The sequence below is a fragment of the Penaeus japonicus genome, unplaced genomic scaffold (assembly GCF_977035675.1).
Source record: "Penaeus japonicus unplaced genomic scaffold, GWHDUDI00000001_assembly GWHDUDI00000017, whole genome shotgun sequence".
NCBI lineage: Eukaryota > Metazoa > Arthropoda > Malacostraca > Decapoda > Penaeidae > Penaeus > Penaeus japonicus.
In genome coordinates this window covers 27692277-27709776 of record NW_028234419.1, presented here as the reverse complement: position 1 = coordinate 27709776, position 17500 = coordinate 27692277, and the positions used below count along the sequence as shown (strand labels likewise).

Sequence of the window (17500 nt, the reverse complement as noted above, 5' to 3'; positions counted from 1 at the left end):
CCAAATTCACCTTGCCCAAACCAGGCTATATCGATGTTCTCCCATTATTCAACCACCCGCGGCGCCCTCGTATCGCCGGCAGTTCGTTCAAGCCCGTTGGAAAACTGAGGGGGAGAATGTCCTACCTTGGTGAAGTTCCGGAGAGGCGAGAGTCCGGCATGAAAAGAGGAAGAGGTCGGGGTGTTCTCGGAGTGTAATGGCGGAGAGGCTGGCGGGCTTGGGCGCTGCGTTGTGCGCTGTTGCCACATCTCGCAGCCGGCCTCCTCCTTGCAATTACTAATTTTGCCACATCCAGTCCTATCTACATGCAGCGAAACTAAATTTTATAAATTATAGAGTATGATTCGGGGCCACACTTTACATTTAGAGTTGCAAAATATGTTATATGATGAATGTTTTTTGGTAACAGCGGCACCGGTGTGATTGTTATTGTGTGTGGACAAATGCCAGCGGAATGTGCGCAATCACACTCCCTTGCAATCAACATGGTAATTGTTTCACTATACCCACTGTATTTATGTAGCTGAACTCCTAATATTAATATGTTATGTTTCGCTTTGCAACTATATTTCCTTATATTTCACTCCCTTAGGGTATACGTTGATAATTTCTGTGAATTATATATTTGAATTTCTCTTCATATCACTGCATCGTATTGAAGATCATCGTAAATTCACCAATAAGATATGACGAATAACTAGGAATACCATATAGAAAAACTCCCAAAGTATATTGTAACTCGGCACCATCATTCATGTGCTGACGTTGACGTTTTCCCATAAATTATAGATTTAATTGGAGTTTGTGATCATTAACAGGTTGTCCTTTGAAAGGTGTTGCGGCAAATTTTCCAATGTTGGAATGAGTTATATATCGAAATTGTGAATTATTTTAATTGATTAATAAGATGCAATGTTAGTTCACATACGCCATGATACCACAGTTCATATATTTTTATTACTTATTTATTAATTGTTATATTTATTACCATACTACCACAATTGTAAAATCTTTATGTTAGTTTTATTTTGGTTCCTAGCTTCTTATCTCAGTAGATTAGAACCACAGACTCCAGGCGGATTGTTTGATAGTCGATTAATAGTTATTATTGATGATAGGATAGTTCTCTTGCGGCATTGATAAAGATATTCTAATTTGGTTTATATTTTATGTTATGCAGTGTAGACTAGGAGGTTAACTCAATAGTCTTTGAGCAGAGTACCGATGACGATGTTGGTATTAATACTACTACTGTTATTAGCATTACCTCTATTGTTACAATCATTATCACTGTTATTAGTATTAGTGACCCTGGGAAAATAATATTATTATAATCAGTATTATTATTATTACTGATCATTACTGATAATGATATTAATCTGTAAACAAAGAAATAATAATAATTATAAAATAACACTATAATGGACAGTGGGTTAATATTATTATTAGTGTTATGATTATTTTTATTGATTTGTCATATTTACATTATCTTTCCAAACAGAGTTGTTTTACAGGAACCTGTTGAAGAAATACGACTGATAAATAATTTTCTTGTTATGTCTCACTTTGCCTAAAGTTCTAATGTAGTTTTGATTAGTACAGCTAGGCAAATAATATCTCAAGAGTTCCATGTACTGGAGTGGGCCAGTGATTGAGTTCAACACAGGTCCTTTAAGGGGGGATTTCGCCGATACGACCTCAAATTTTCATTTTTTTTTTTTATTGAAAACTTCATGTTTGAACCTCACCGGATCAAAGCCGATACATGGCCAGACGCATAATGCATTCCCTTCCCCGTAGTGTCGGTTTAAAGGGCTGGCTCTTTAAACGCGTAGTAGTGCTGACACGCCCCCTTCTTGTCAATTCTTTGTTTTTTTTGCATTTTTTTGCATTACTGTTTTTCTGCTGTTTTTTCGATTTACTTTTTGAGTGATGGTGAGGTACGATAACTTGGGCTGTTGCTGGCGAGTGGCGACGCCAGAGCGGCGAGTGAGGCCTTGCTGGAGAGATGACATGTGTGTATACAAGCTCCTGCCAACGCATATTTGCGTATTTATCATAGTTATCTTCGTTCTTGACTTATATTGATTGACAATGCCACGTGCTAGTTCAAAACGAAAGGCTGTCAGTGAAAGGAATCGTGAAAGGATAAAAAAAAGGTGGAAAAGGGAAGAAGCAAACTCAGCTGATGACGACGCGGTCGCTGGCCCCTCCACCCCATCCCCCGCACCCACCCCTGACTTCTCGTCGCCACATGAGAGCCATGCCACAACTGCAAGCTATAGACACAGCTTGTTGCCATCTCAAAAGGCCCCCCCCCAAAAAAAAGAAAGTCGGCACCTGGCCCAGATTACCAGCGTGGTAATTTTTAATCTCGAATACCTTTTCCTGGCATCAATGAGGTGGATGGGCTCCACTGATACCCAATGAATATGTTATTATCATATTAGAGATATATAACACATCAATAAAGTGTTATATATTCTAAAATGATAATAACAGGGGACCAAGAACCTTGTAACGTGAGCAGTTTCTCCCAGGCTAGATTCTGAGAGGCTATACAGGTGACAGAAGTTATGTAACATGGCCTCAAACTGCCTAAATAATCACTGGCAGGCTTCCCAGGAATGGTTGAATAGTTAAATTATGTATATACTTAGATTTGATACATTTTGGAGTGGATTTTATCAAGCATTGTATATGTTCACATAAAACATCGATTTTCTCAAAACTTGATTTTTAGATACAAAATGTTAAACTACTCTGTCAGTAATTGACCGATTTAAAAGAAAATTCAGCACCATAATCATCACGTTTGTCCAAACTTTCCCCGGTATTATCAAACAATAATTGCTTCAAATAAATTTATGGCGAATTTTTATATATGATTTTTTTTACGAAAAAAGAAAGGCAAAGTTTTCTTTTTGAATCAAATTTGTCATAAAAGATACGTGTACAAAAATACCGACAAAGATACTTTATTGTGTCTACTATATGTGGTTAAAAGGAAATTGCCATGCCATTCATACTTTCGATGTTTTTTGGGATTTTTTCTGTCTTCTGCAATCACCAAAAATAGATGCACCGCACAAAAACTATGGCAGCTATCATAGTCATATTAATAGTATAAATGCATTGCATACAAATACACATAATGTAAAAAAATTAATCAGCTAGATGAAATAGGAAAGATGGGAGGGCCCGAAAACCGTTAGTGGGATCGAACATTCGAAATCCCCCCTTAACCTGTTACCTGCCATTGATTCTGAACAATAGAACAGATTTGCATTGCATTCAGAATAGTGATATCCCTGGCATGTATATATACACCATTAGCATTCTTTGATTAAAGGATAGATCCGTGTGAAATGGAAGCTTGTTTAGTATTTGTTTCAGGAATTTGATATTAAATGATATGATTCTAGGATTATTCTTTTTTGATTGCATATTATCCATAAATGGAAGGCATTTTTTTGAGTTACATTTATGGTTTTCTATTATAGCGCTAGTTTGAAGTTGACAGTTTTTAAGGATTAGCCAGTTATAGAGGAACTCCAAGGAAGTAGGCAATAGGTAATCAAAAACAGAACATTATTCTACTAAATATAAAATTACAGAAACACATGATGAATCTCCTATTACTATATGCATCTAGGAAGAGCACAAAGGATAACGTAGGAACTGTGTATTAGAATGTTAATAATTCATTGAAAGAGAGCCAGAAATTATGAGAATACAGCAGGAGAATGTACCCGTCACATGAGAAAATTTACTCTGGGTTAGACACCCATTCTTAAACGAATGAATATAAACAATCTTTGTAATCTAAGCAGTAGGATAGAGGCTAGATTTTACATTCTTTCTTCATTATAATTTTTTTTCCTAAATATTTTCAGATTGAGTATTTATTGTAGATCTGCATTTTTATTAACAGCCAGAAAGAGATGATTCAGTGCTCTGTTGCTGCGAGTACATAAACAGAGAAGGGGAAAGATCTCACATTCTAGGGGCCTTTTGTAATTGTGAGGACCTTGATGAAGCCTTTGACAGGTGAGTATTGATTCTTTTTTTTCTTTTCTTTTTTTCGTAATGGATCTTCAGGAAGTATAGGAACTATATTTACAAAATGAAACAAATTACAAAATTGAATTTTAAACATTTTGATTTCGTGTGTTACATATTCAGGCAAAATAATCTCTGTTTCCAGGTTGCTCACATGGAAGAATGTGGATGCTGGAAGCTGTGAAAGAATCATGGAAACTACCGTAGATCGCTTGAGGATACCATGGTGTGGAGGAGCCAAGAAGGTCCCTCCAGACGTTGCTTGTGGCTCAGCGCTAGTACCGCTCTTCATCCTCCTGGGCTGTATTTCATGGACTTTCACTTTCATTACTTATTTGCTTATTCTGCCAACTGTGATGTTTTCTATTCACAGATTTTTAAGAAGAAAAGTTGTGCACAAAGATACCTCTACCTATCAATCAGGTGACACCCAAGACATGAAGAAATATCCCAGGTCTCATTTCTACCTCACCTGGCTTGCTTCATCCATGGTAGTTCTCCTCGTGATCTATTACACGCAAGTGATTGCTTACATGAAGATCAGCCCGTATGAGAACCTGGTTTTCTTGATATTTGTGTGGCTCTCAGGAACATGCTTGTATCTTGTAAGAGCCACAGCCTGTGCAGGTTTTGACCCTCCGGAAAAGAAAGGAGACAATGTGTATGACGACGTGATTGAGTCTGGTGCTTGGAGGATCTGTGGAGAATGCGAGCAACAAGTTCCGAGACTGGCATCTCACTGCCGCACTTGTGGCATCTGCTATTTTATGCGGGATCATCATTGTGTCTGGTAAGGCTCTGCTTGGGAATCGAACAGGAGATTTGTAATTTGTGATTTGGTAAGAGATGATACGATTTTCAAGTAGATCTCTCCCTTTTTTATCTCATATAGATAAAAAGATGCATTTTTATTTAAATTGCAGATTTTTTTGTATTTATTCATTATACATGCATATGCATTTATGTATGTATGTATGTATGACAATAGATACCAGAATTTGTTTTGCTTTTTCTTCATTTTCTTGTTCTTTCCTTTTTCCTTAGGTTGGACACTTGCATCAGCCATGTAAATGATAGATGGTTTATGGGTGGTTTGTTCTTCGGGTTGATTGCCTTGTGTTACGGCTTTCATCTTAGCCTGACCACCGTGTGTCACCCTCGACTCCTCAACATCTATTTCATGGACATACTTGTTCCTGAAACATGTTCTGATGCCTTTATTGATTTTCAGTAAGTAACATTTTTTAAAATTTGTTCTTTGTAAATACCAGTGTGTAAATTTCTGAGTTTAAACTGGGTTAGGACTTGAACTCACTCACTCACTCACTGTCTCTTCCCTCCTCATCTTTTTCTGTCTTTCTCTCTCTTGCAAGTTTATTTTGTGTGCAGTTTGTAAGAAAATACATTTTTCTACAGATCCCTTTTCAAAAATAGAAACAAAAAAAGGCTTGAAAATTATTCAAATTTAGTATATAATAAAGTAAGCTAATGTATTTGATTCTTAAAGCTACTCAAAACATGTAAGTTGAATGTATTGTATTAAATCCTTATTCTCCTTTCTATTCTTTCCTGAAGGTCAAGCCTAACAACATCCGGTGCTTGCTACGCCCTCCTCCTCGGGGTCCTTGTGGCACTTGCTCTTCTCCAGCAACTGGTTTGTGTTGTGGCCGGGGTCAAGCTGCGGGAATACAAACAGAGGAGGTTGCTTCCAGGGCAGCCCAGCTTGTCCGTCACCGGTGCCTTCAAGAACTGTTTTAACTTCTGGTGGAGGTGATTGAGTTCCTCAGATGTACCTGCATACTGAAATCAGACAAGTATCATGCGCTTACTGTATCATTACGGTGTAGATAGTGCTATATTAGGTGTTATCTAGGAAGGATGATTTTCCAGGTAAAGATTTTTGTGATGAATTGTATTAGAAAGGCAAAGTTGAAGGATGCATTTTTGTTTACAGATGAAAGCTACATGCATATATTTTATTATGGTGTATTTTTTTAATGAGTGCAAAGAAGCTATATAGCATTTATAAGGTGCAAGCTGTGTTTTACTTAGAGTGAAGAAAAAACATATATTTTATATTCATGGAGAAAAACTGAAATGTTTCAAGAACAGTCAGTGTAATAGAAGAACAGAAGGAAATAGTTCATCATGTGTAGTTACTAGAGAATACCGTTTATGAAAAGCAATATTACTTTAAGTGAATGATATGATTATGTTTTTGCCACTTAATTTCCTGATCACTGTGTTGATATTCAAGCACTGTACACTTTTACACTTTCCATTTTTACCCACAGAGGATACAGATTTATCCATTTTTACCGACAGAGGATACAGATTTAGTGCCACTAGTCATTGGTTGACAATAGAGTCAGCTGATAACAATTACTTTCAGTGTGCTTAGTTGAGTTGTGACATGAGCTGAATCAAATGAATTTTATACTATACCAAAGAAGTAAGGTGTTCAGACAACCAGTAGTGGCTATTATCATGAGTTACATGATTGTTATAACTCAGTGTCATATATTGTGTGAAATCTATTCAAGATATTCTTTGTGTGTTTGCGTGTGTCCGTGTGTATGTGCATGTATGCATACATGTTTTATTATTATTAATTAATTCAAATTTGATTGTTGGAATATGCATTTAGTTTTATATGATATTGACTTTTCTTTGAATGTGATTTTCCTTATTTAAGAATGCAAGAAAAAATTGTAAAATATCTGAAAATTAATAAAATTGATTGAGAAATAACATCTTTTCTCATTTGATCCTTTACTGCAGCTATTTCTAAAGCAAGTTATTTTCCTCTTCTATTCATTTCTTTTATTTCCAACTTACTTTTCTTTTTCTTCTTGTCTTTTCCTCTTCTTCCTCTTCTTTTCATTTATCCCTTTTCTTCTTTTCATTTCATCTTCTACTTGTACTTTTCCTTGCCTACTTCCTTTTCTTTTTTCTCTCACCACTCTTTTTTTTATTCTCTTCCTGTCTCCTTTTTCTTTACCTTTTTTTATTTTATTATTTTTCTGCTTTTCCTTTCTTTCTGTTTTTTTCCTCTGATTATTTTACCTTCTACATCTTCACACTCTATATATAATGTGCTCAAATCACAAACTCTTCTTACACAAAATCTGATGGTGACTTTCTATCTCTTGTATGTAATATAAATAGTGTAAACTAAACATTATTTATATGCAACTATAAAAAAGTAATTGGAAATTATTTTCCGAATTTACAGCCGAGTACTGGATTGAGTTACTATAAGTATTATTCACCACTTTCTTTCTCTATTTTATTGCAATAAGATAGGTTGCATCTTCAGGGAATTGAACAATCCTGAGGAAAGGAGAGAGATTGGATGAAGAGACAACCATGAGAGAAAAATAAGTTGCAACACTTTTTGTGGTACAAGACATTTTTCTCTCAACATATTTTTTATCTCTGCAGGGCTACCTATGTTTCTTTTTTTCTATGGTGAAGATGCACTTGAGACACTGGTCATGCTAATTAGTTAATAATCATCAGCAGTGACGATAAATATCAGAAATGCAACAATGGTACAGGATCTTGTTACATTGAGTCAGTCATCACCAGCTTGTTCAGTGCACCTTCACATGAAACATAGTTCCTTTTTTCCTCTGTATTTGTATTTTTACCTCTTTCATGGATCAATATTTCTACATCACACTCTCCTTTAACCCATTCACGCCGGTTGACTTGCTATCACTTTCAGTGTTTTTTGGGTCAGACGCCGGAGACAAGATATTTAGTCAAGGCCAGAGCACCAGGTGAGCGGGCGTACAGCGCTCCCTCATGGCTAGTGCACCTAAGAATCCCGAGGCATTAGGCTTATGCGTTTGAATACCCCAGCATTTTAACCATTAACCCAAATCCTGCATATGGCAAGAAGTGATGACGTCACCTTCTTGGCCCAAACTCCGGCCGTCATGTAAGGTGATGGCACCTCAATGCCGGCCGTCATAAGAAAAGATAAGACCCCAGAATGAGTTAAGGCCTATGCGGTAGCCTCCCGGAATTGCGTAGCGCACCAATTATCAACGTCCCGGAGCATTTGGGTTAAAAGCCGAAATAGCCCCGGCGTGAATGGGTTAATAATTTCATTAATTACTTATAATTAAGTGGATGGCACGTAGGTCAAAGAGAGGACTCCGAGAAAGAAATCTTTTATTGTGTAGTTTCCATTCCATAGAAAACTATTTCCATCACAATAATTAATAAATATGAAAACTTAATGGTCATGCATATAGATATTAATAACTTTTGAGTACTGGTGATTTTTCTTTTTTTTTCATACATGAGGCAGTTCTGAAGCAAGATACTTTAGTAAAGGAATATAAAACTTTACAAAGGCATCGTTTACTTTGGGAAAGTAAAGGACCGTAACCAAGAACACACCTACCATTTCAGTGCTAGCATTTTGCTCAATAATTCTTGCCAATACTTATGCTATCTTACACCAAATGGATTTTTTCCCCTTATTTACAAAAACCTCTCCCTTATCTATTCAGAGAAATGTTTGGTTTTCAATACAATAGCATCACTGAGACTTCTTGAGGTCGTCCTTCTTGGGAGTTTTCACTGTCTTTTCCGAAGCAACATCAAAAGTCTGCAGTTTGTAGGTAAAGTAAGACTTACATAAACAGTACATCTACTTCAGCATAATTCATCTTCCTGATATTCTTAATGTTAATTCAAGACAAATAATCACTGTTTAAAACTTTATTTTCTCATATTCTTTAAAATATAATGTAAAACAGCATTTGCAGTTTGCCATTTCTAATTTGGTAATCTAAGGTAAGCTTCAGTACTTCAAATGCAATAATGTTTTGAGTTATTCAGCATAAACTGCCTGTAGTTACTTTATTCCAACATCATGGAAAATGGCAGTCTCATTTCCTGTGTTAAACTAAGTATCTGTATGCTATTGAAAAAAGAATCCTTTCAGTAATTCTTCTGTATCACAGATAAAACCTCTATTTCATCAATCACATGACAAAATACACTTCATATTTTCTCTGCACATGAAAAAAGCATATAAAAATTGTATACAAAAACAAGCCACTGAGATTTAGACACAATCTTTAATGGAGAGAGGAAGGAAAGAGTTGACTATTGGATTTCCTTGCACTCTTCTTTGGAGCTGCTTCCACTTTTCTCACTGTGAGGAAAAATCTTGGATCTCTTTCAGGAACTAAAGGATCCACATAACTCGCCTGTATCATGTGTTTACGAAAACAAAGGCCTGTAACGCTGGTGTACCAATGCTTCTTACCTAAATCTTGTTATCGTTACTTTTCTTTATTTTAATTCAGTAACTGAATACGTGAAGCCAAGATTATCCTGTGCGTTGATTACTTCCCTTTTGCAAACTAGTGATTGAATATAATTATAAAGAACTAACATTTTTCCTTGTGGGAATCATGTACTGTAATTGTCAAGAATGATTATGATGATATGAAGATGATAGTGATGATGGCAATGAAGTATATAATAACCAAATATTTCTAACCATTGTTTAACACAATGTTTTCCTGACAAATTTCAACACAAGGAAACAAAAAAAAATGGTATTCGGTATATAAAACAAATCAATAAACAATAATAAAAAATAAACATAAATACAAAAATAAAGACAAACAACACAAATTCCATTCTTTTTTTTTTGATATCAAAGATCAAAACATTTTAGAACTGCCAAAAGATGTAACAAACGTGACAACCCTAACAATAAATGGTTATAACAGATTCTAACAGCAACTTGTCTATTTCTTGGTAACAATCTGAATAACGTCTTCGTCGGTCATAATGTGGTGTATACCAACACGCTGGGGGTTGAACTTCGTACTCCTCCCCTGAGAAGAAAGGAAACACATGCATACATATTAATACTCTTGTTTCCAGAGTGATAATCGCAAATAAATAACAAATAATATATTAGCTAATAATACTACGTTATCAGCTCTTTATTTAAAAAAATATCAAAATAATTCACTTAAACATAATCATATCCATAACACAACACATCAACCGATCATTTGCCCACACCTATATGAACTCTAATATTATTTTATGAACATACAAAATAACAATCAAGTAGTTGACGAACGTACCCAAACAAGCGCATACTTGAAGACCGCTACAATAGACCGATGGATGGAGTGGCACACGTGTTCCACTGAGGCTCCTCCACGCAGGATGATGGGGTCGGAAAAGTCTGGACCTCTCCCTGGCTTCTTGGTGTAGATGCGCAAGAGAGAGAGGGCCTCCCACGTGCGATCGAGCAGGTAGTCGAGGTTCAACTTCATGTTGCAACTGCAATGGGATGTATAAAGTTGACATTGGCATACTGCATATATATAGAATATAAAATGCTCTAATGTTTTTCCTACCATCTGCATTGCTGTAACCGAGTATGCTAACATACGAAAAGATGGGGCAGATAATTCACCTATATCTATGTGTAATTGACAAAATATGAAAACCATACATGAAATATCCTAAAATGATCAAGCAACAAACTTAGTAATACTATCCAAAAGGTGAATAAAAATACACAGTAAGGTCTATACTCTTAGAGACAACACTGGAAATTTCATCAAAAAGTGCAGATGCAGATACATTTTCATTCAACATTTTAACTTAACCTTTCACACTTTGTAAATCTACAACATGAATTTCCATCCAGAGCATAAACTTTTAATCCCCAAAACACCATGAATATAAAACCATTACATATTTACAATAACAAACTTAAGAAATATCACAATGAAAACCACAAACACGAAGAACTTGTACCCACCTAACCACCACAGTATTGGGCGTGTGAGCAATTCTATCGACTTCCTCAATGGACACCTGATCGATTTTGTTGTAGACGTAGAGGCACGGCATGTAAACGCGGTTGGCAGATATCACGTCAATTAAGTCGTCAGCCCCACAATCTTCCCTGAATATAACCTGAAAGGCAAAAAAAAGTCATGACGAAGGTGATTTCTTCTAATAATAACAATAATTTGGTGATGGTGATGGTGGTGATAGTGATGATGGTTTTCTTCTAATAATAACAATAATTTGGTGATGGTGATGGTGGTGATAGTGATGATGGTGATAGTGATAGTGATGATCATGATGATGATGATGATGATAATGATGGTGATGATGATGATAATAATGATGGCCATTATGATGATGATGATGTTTATCATCACCATTATTATCCCTATTACTATCATCATCATCATCATCATTATCAATATCAATATCAATATCAGTATCAGTATCATAATTATTATTATCATTATTATCATTATCATTATCATTATCATCATTATCATTATCATTATCATTAACATCATTATTATTATTATTATTATTATTATTATTATTATTATTATTATTATTATTATTATTATTATTATTATTATTATCATTACCATCATAATCATTATTATAGTACTAACAACCAAAAACAAATATGACATTTCAAAAGATGTATTTCATTTGTCTACCAAATAGGCACATTCTTTTCTGGGTTATAAATATTCAAATTCTGCAGAAAACTGCCTACATTCAAAGTTAACTTATGTATAACCATCATCAAAGGGGGGAGGGGGGGAGGGGGTAGAGGACATAGTGATTCACGAATTTCTAAAAAATAGCACCTGCCATGGGGTACAAAGGAGAGGACACTTGTGAAAAGGTGGTAGTTGTGGAAATAATCCCTATTATAATGCTAATGACATCATCAACAACATAGTTCTATTATCAATGTAACAGTATCCTAAATAAATTATATGCATATAGTGGTCTTTCTTATTTTACTGTTATGTCCATATGATTTCCCCTTTTTGTTTAACTCTCTTTTCAATTTCTACTTTTTTTTTTCTTCCCACCTTTTCACCCTCTCAACGTGCAAACAAAAACAATTAGTCCACACCGGAATAAAAAATGTCATGGTTTCCTCATCATACCTCAGCATTGAAAATCTTGTATTCATGCAGAATCATCTGAACCATCTTCTCGTCGATCCTAGTCAGTGCACAAGTGGCGTTGAACTTCAGGCCACCTGCTTTCTTTTGCTGTTTGGGAAGGAAAAAAATCAATGAGAAGGGATTGTCATAAACATAGAAAAAGTGATGCATTCTCTTTCAATTTCCATGACTGGAACAATGTAAATTATGGACAACAATTTTCATAAACTTGAAAGATGAATCTGAAATGCAGTGTATAGGTCAAATTTCTCTTGGTAAAAATCTTACTTTGAAATAGATTCCAGGTTTATTCTTGTTGAGCCTGATGCCAACAGACTCAAGTTCAGCAGTCAGGAGGTCTTTTTGATTCGCAGCTTTGGTAGCATCCACCATCATGATAACAAGATCAGCAGTGCGAGCTACTGCAATAACCTGTCAAGAAGAAATATTATCTTTAACAAGATCTACTGATATGAAACAATCTCAGTAGAACAACTGGAAACAATATATTACAACAATAATTGTGAACATATTCTACAATATGAATTAAGTTATAATTCAAATTCACTGTAATGCTGCATGTATAGGTCCTTTAAAATTGAAATAACTAAAATACTAATAGAATGAAAAGAAAATCTTAACTCTAATAATAAAATCTAAAATAATCTTCCTCTCACATATCTCTGAACACAGCAAATAAATATGCATCCTGGTAAAGACTATATACATTAACTGGTTCCTCACCTGTCTACCTCGACCCTTGCCCTGTGAGGCTCCTTCAATGATACCTGGAAGATCGAGCAATTGGATGTTGGCCCCCTTGTAATCAATGACTCCGGGGATGCAGGTGAGGGTTGTGAACTCATATGATGCCGCTGCACTCTGGGTGTTGGTTAAGGTGCTCAGCAGTGTGGACTGTAAAGAATATCAATGACAGAACTCAAGAAAAAAATATATGGGTTAGCCTTTGAATTTAACATCTCCTTTAGTGATGAAAAGCCAATCATCATACATCACATTTTTATGGCATGATAGTACTTATCAATTTATACCAGAATGAAAGACTCCCAATCTCCCATTACCTGACACTTTTATTAATGGAGATGTGCTAAATATTGGACAACATCTTGCTAAACATCCTTTAATATCATCAGTACAATGTTCTATTTTTTCTAACCTTAATATCTATGATTCCATATTCCATATAATTCCATATGCCACTTCATATAAAACTTGTTGTTATCGAAACTATGAAGAGCTTGCTACTGCAAGAATGTGAATTCTTATGACAATAATAAGGATTTAGTTCCTTTACCCTCTCTTGTACAATAAGTTTCAAAATCAGTTTCCATGTTGTTATTGTGTAACAGAGAGCTTTCATCAGTCCATATGCCACGCAAACACTGGCTCATTATGACTGTTCATGCATAAAATCATGAGACATATATATATCTAAAACGATGCCCTGATTATGTCATAAAAATGTGATTTGGACAAAACAGCTTTAGTTTGAGCAAATATTTATGTGCAGTGCCCTGTCTCATGTATCCTCTGCTTGCACAGGATCCAAATAATGTGATGTGAACACACAAATCACACGTGCAAGAGGGCTAGGAATGCAAGATGAAACTCTTTGATTCTCAAAGGTTGTAATCCTAGAAGTACTACACTAGATCTTTTTCAAATCATACATCCTTTTAATAACATTCACTACCTGTAATCTTTTGCGCTTGTGTTTACTACTGGTTTACAAATTTGTACTGCTTTTTAGTGATCTCAAGGTATTCATTCCATAAGAGTCAGTCATTCATAAATAAATTTTCTTTTTTTCTTGTTATAGTTAGTGTTAAAATTAAACAAAAAAGCAAGGAAAACAAAAAAGGGAACTTAACGGAGAAGTGACATGACAAAAGTGATACATCAATTCAAATGACCAAAATTACTGAATAAGCACTTCATGCAATAAATCTCTCTGAAAAACAACAAATAAATTACAAATATTTCTCCATGGTTTAATCCACTTGAAAGGCTCGATTGCTCACCTTACCCACTGAAGGGAAACCAATAAGTGCCACACGGGCATCACCACTTTTCATAACATCGAAGCCTTCTCCCTTTTCTCCCTTCTTGCCCTGAGGCTCCAGAAGCTGTGTCCTGTACTTGGCTAACTTGGCCTTCAGGACACCCAGATGGTACTCCGTGGCTGCAAGGGAAAGCAAGTTAGAAGGTATTGTCAATAAGCTCCTGGGAAAATCAACTTTATTTGGCTTCTGAAAGTTAGTTTGGTCAGTTCTCTTCATTCTTCTTTTCGGGAGATGACAGACTAATGTAAATTGATCAAATAGCTTTGACATTAACAGAACGATCTGGATCTAACTTTGCAACGATATTCTTTACAGCCAGAACCTGTATGCAACCTGTATTTCTTACATGTCACAAATATTGGACATGTAAGAAAACTTTTAAATACTTGATTTCCTCAAAATACATCCATAAAATTATTTATATTTATATGCTCTGGTCAAGCTGTTAAGATTAACTTAATATTACAATAAAATACTTAACTCCTTTTTTATTTCTTGATGACTATGTGAGAATAAACAGTGAAATGTCTTCATGATAAGTGGAAGTGATTATTTAGTACTTTTATTTAATTAGATCTCATCATACAGACACTTATGTATTGGGATTTTTTAAATAAAATCACCATAGCAAAATTAGAATCACAATTGAGAAACACCATCGTTTTTGGTGAAAAACATTGTTGTTATTGTGCCCTTTTCTACAACTTTCCACATCCTTTGAATATATGTACATACCGACTTAAATAATATTAAGAAAAGTTAATAATCACCACTTTTCACTTTCCCACCTAGAAGTGAGACTGAAAACCAGACTTACAAAGACAATGCCAAGCTTTTACAACAATGTATAGAGCAGAAGCTAATAGAGAAACTTGGTATTTATCTAACTTTTAAGTCTTACATTCCATAAATTGTTAAAGAAATCTGTCATAATGATTTTCATAATGATCAACACCATTCACACAGAAAATAAGATATTGCCCTCTAAATGTGTTAGATTTTAGGTACCTGAACTCTCATTCTTTCCAGATGTCTTTTGAGGTTTGAAAATTATTGTCATTTTGTATCTACACATTAATGTAAGTATATCTTTATATATCGGTTTATAATACATGTGTTCTACCGTTCACCTCGGTATAACACTGAAGTTATTTATGCATTTCCAACTGATACGCATATAATACCTTTGTTTTTCTGCGTGCGAGCAATTTCCTTTTCAATCTCGCCTATTTTTTCGAGGATACCCATCTTGAAGTATGTTTTTTGGAGAAAAGAAGTAGATAGGCGGCCTCTCGTGTGCCTGAGATGGCAGATTGTTTTCTTCTCCGGGTCGCGGGGGTGTCATCTTTTCAAAACTAAAATATACGAAAAAATGACCTTCTCAAGGGATGATTTGATCATTTCTCATTTCGAATGACCAGGGAATTTTTATGTGATTCTTATCTCCTTCACACTGGAGTGATGTTTAAAAAATAGAGTCCGAATTCTATTTGTAGATAAAAGGTGCTAGTTCTACGGCGTAGTGTCGAAGGCTGTCAAGAGATGGCTCTGGCGCCGTGCCAGTGTCTTCTGCTACGTGATAGAAAGGGGATGTGTGGTTAAGGCCTCGGATTAAAACGAGGCTATAAACGGAACTACAGTAAATATCAGGCCTTGGATTATATAGACAGGGAGTTTTAGACATACTCGTCAGTTCCCAACCACCAAAGAGAAGTGTAAGCAGCTTTACCTTCAGTCGTCCTTACTGTGTACATAGATGTCAAAAGCCATCCGGCTGTGGGTACCTTCTTAATTTCGCCTTTTTACCGGAATTTGTCTCCTATATTGTCGGTTAAATAGGTATTACCTTGTGTTAGGGTCCAATGAAATGTTACTGTGTCATAAATGGCGCTTTTAAATGGCTTGTAATGCCACAGTGACTGTCTGTGCTGTTGAGGTTCATGTTTTATTCACAAAGAGTAGTGTAAATTATTAATGACGTAATATTCATCATGCCTGTTTGTTGTTATGTGTGTCATAAAATAGTATTTTTTATTTTCGTATAAGGACTTAGACTAGAAATTATTTTTAATTGTGATGCAGTGTTTTGATATTTAGAAGAGGAAATAAAGTGGTATTCAGTTTCTTTCATTTTACATTTCTTGGTAATAATATTTTATTACGTTGCATAGCTAGGTATAGACATAGGGTGTTATTTTGCACTGTAAAGCAATTTATAAGCTTATTTTTCTGTTTTTACTTTTATTAAAATTTTGACATGTATTATATTTTATTCCGTTATTTCCCCACCAATAAACATTTTCTGAATTATGTTCTTTTCTTTACCACACTGAGCAAGTCTTATTAAAATTAAGTTCAATAGAAAGAGGGTGTTTTATTTTTAGCATGTTAATATTATTATAACAATGTCACAAGCACAGATTATAAACATACATTTGCATGATATTTGTTACTTGTCACACAACTGTTACACTTTTATAAACTCCTATTTAGAATAGTTTCACACATATGCACGACTACCGAGAGCGTGATGAGTGTTGCAGAAAGCAAATTATAATTGAAATGGTAAAATATTCAACCGTGCTGATGGAATAGCAGATAAGAAGCTCTATACATGAAAGGTTCTCCCTGTGTGTACCTGTGTCTTGCCTTTTCTGCCCTTTTCAAGATTAGCGAACTGTCACACTTCTGCTATTACTCTACCGACATGAAACGAAATAAGTGAACCATGAAGTTGTTTTGCATTACAGTGATGTGATGTTAATCGTCATTTATACCCGAGAATACTTTAATCCAACAGAGCTTTGAATTATGAATTTAGATTCTAGCATGAGAGTCAAAACTACACTCCGCCGAAATTCGTTTTTATATCATATTACAATTCACTTGATTAGTTGCTTTCTTCTCTTTAATGTATCAAATTGATCCGTCATTGTCTGTTATATGATGACGTTAAAAGATGTGGTCCCACCTCTGCCCCCACGGCAAAGGCATACGAGGTTAGCTTTAAAATGTTCATGGATCTGCGACCATTTCGAGGCAATGAGTCACTTAAGACGAAAATGGTGAGTCTCTCTAATGGCTTAGAATTTGTTTTAGCAAAATGAGGTCAATTCCATTTCGATTGAAGTATATTAAGATAACTTAGTTAAATGTAAGGACGAAATAGTCAATGATCCAAGGCCGACTGGCACGAATTTTGCGGCGGCAAAGAGTAAACATCTTGCTTTTGATAAGCTGATGCTGTTTTAGAACCTGCTCTGCTTTCGTATTTTGATTACTCGAATATTGGAGACTAATGCCCGTGTTAGTGTATTTGATTAAAAATGAAAACCATTCCGCTTTAATTTAAGAAACTTAAGAAAC

The 17500-nt window shown here is 35.2% G+C and overlaps 4 protein-coding genes across 4 annotated transcripts in view; 2 read left to right on the top strand and 2 right to left on the bottom strand.

The window, feature by feature from the left end:
- The window catches only part of LOC122245876 (uncharacterized), a 13505-nt gene extending 13253 nt beyond the window's left edge, over positions 1–252 (bottom strand). The window contains exon 1 of the mRNA XM_043003985.2: positions 126–252. Within this exon, the coding sequence (XP_042859919.2) occupies positions 126–248 (123 nt within the window). The 5' untranslated portion in view covers positions 249–252. The remainder of the gene's footprint in view (positions 1–125) is intronic.
- A 49-nt stretch (positions 253–301) lies between these two features.
- On the top strand, positions 302–6813 carry GABPI (zinc finger DHHC-type palmitoyltransferase GABPI). Its single transcript, XM_043003988.2, has 5 exons — positions 302–488; positions 3935–4050; positions 4208–4852; positions 5107–5292; positions 5638–6813. The coding sequence occupies exons 1-5, from the start codon at positions 393–395 to the stop codon at positions 5834–5836; spliced, it is 1242 nt and encodes a 413-aa protein (XP_042859922.2). The 5' UTR covers positions 302–392; the 3' UTR covers positions 5837–6813.
- Positions 6814–8231: 1418 nt separating this feature from the next.
- Positions 8232–15476, bottom strand: LOC122245875 (developmentally-regulated GTP-binding protein 2). The gene is made up of 8 exons (XM_043003984.2): positions 15319–15476; positions 14093–14253; positions 12795–12965; positions 12339–12482; positions 12051–12158; positions 10880–11037; positions 10191–10392; positions 8232–9932 (listed from the first exon to the last, which is right to left on the bottom strand). The coding sequence occupies exons 1-8, from the start codon at positions 15380–15382 to the stop codon at positions 9843–9845; spliced, it is 1098 nt and encodes a 365-aa protein (XP_042859918.1). The 5' UTR covers positions 15383–15476; the 3' UTR covers positions 8232–9842.
- Positions 15477–15713: 237 nt separating this feature from the next.
- LOC122245874 (rho family-interacting cell polarization regulator 2) overlaps positions 15714–17500 on the top strand; it is a 107685-nt gene continuing 105898 nt past the window's right edge. The window contains exon 1 of the mRNA XM_086546225.1: positions 15714–15849. The gene's annotated coding sequence lies outside the window, so the exon portion shown is untranslated. The remainder of the gene's footprint in view (positions 15850–17500) is intronic.

Bases quoted from the DNA above. Each gene is read 5' to 3' on its own strand.
- GABPI (XM_043003988.2), top strand. From the start codon at position 393: ATGTTTTTTGGTAACAGCGGCACCGGTGTGATTGTTATTGTGTGTGGA. The intron at 4,051-4,207 runs GTGAGTATTGAT...CTCTGTTTCCAG, and splicing joins CTTGATGAAGCCTTTGACAG to GTTGCTCACATGGAAGAATG. The intron at 5,293-5,637 runs GTAAGTAACATT...TCTTTCCTGAAG, and splicing joins GATGCCTTTATTGATTTTCA to GTCAAGCCTAACAACATCCG.
- LOC122245875 (XM_043003984.2), bottom strand. From the start codon at position 15,382: ATGGGTATCCTCGAAAAAATAGGCGAGATTGAAAAGGAAATTGCTCGC. The intron at 14,254-15,318 runs GTATTATATGCG...TTTCCCTTGCAG, and splicing joins TCGCACGCAGAAAAACAAAG to CCACGGAGTACCATCTGGGT. The intron at 9,933-10,190 runs GTACGTTCGTCA...CTTTCTTCTCAG, and splicing joins TCAAGTATGCGCTTGTTTGG to GGGAGGAGTACGAAGTTCAA.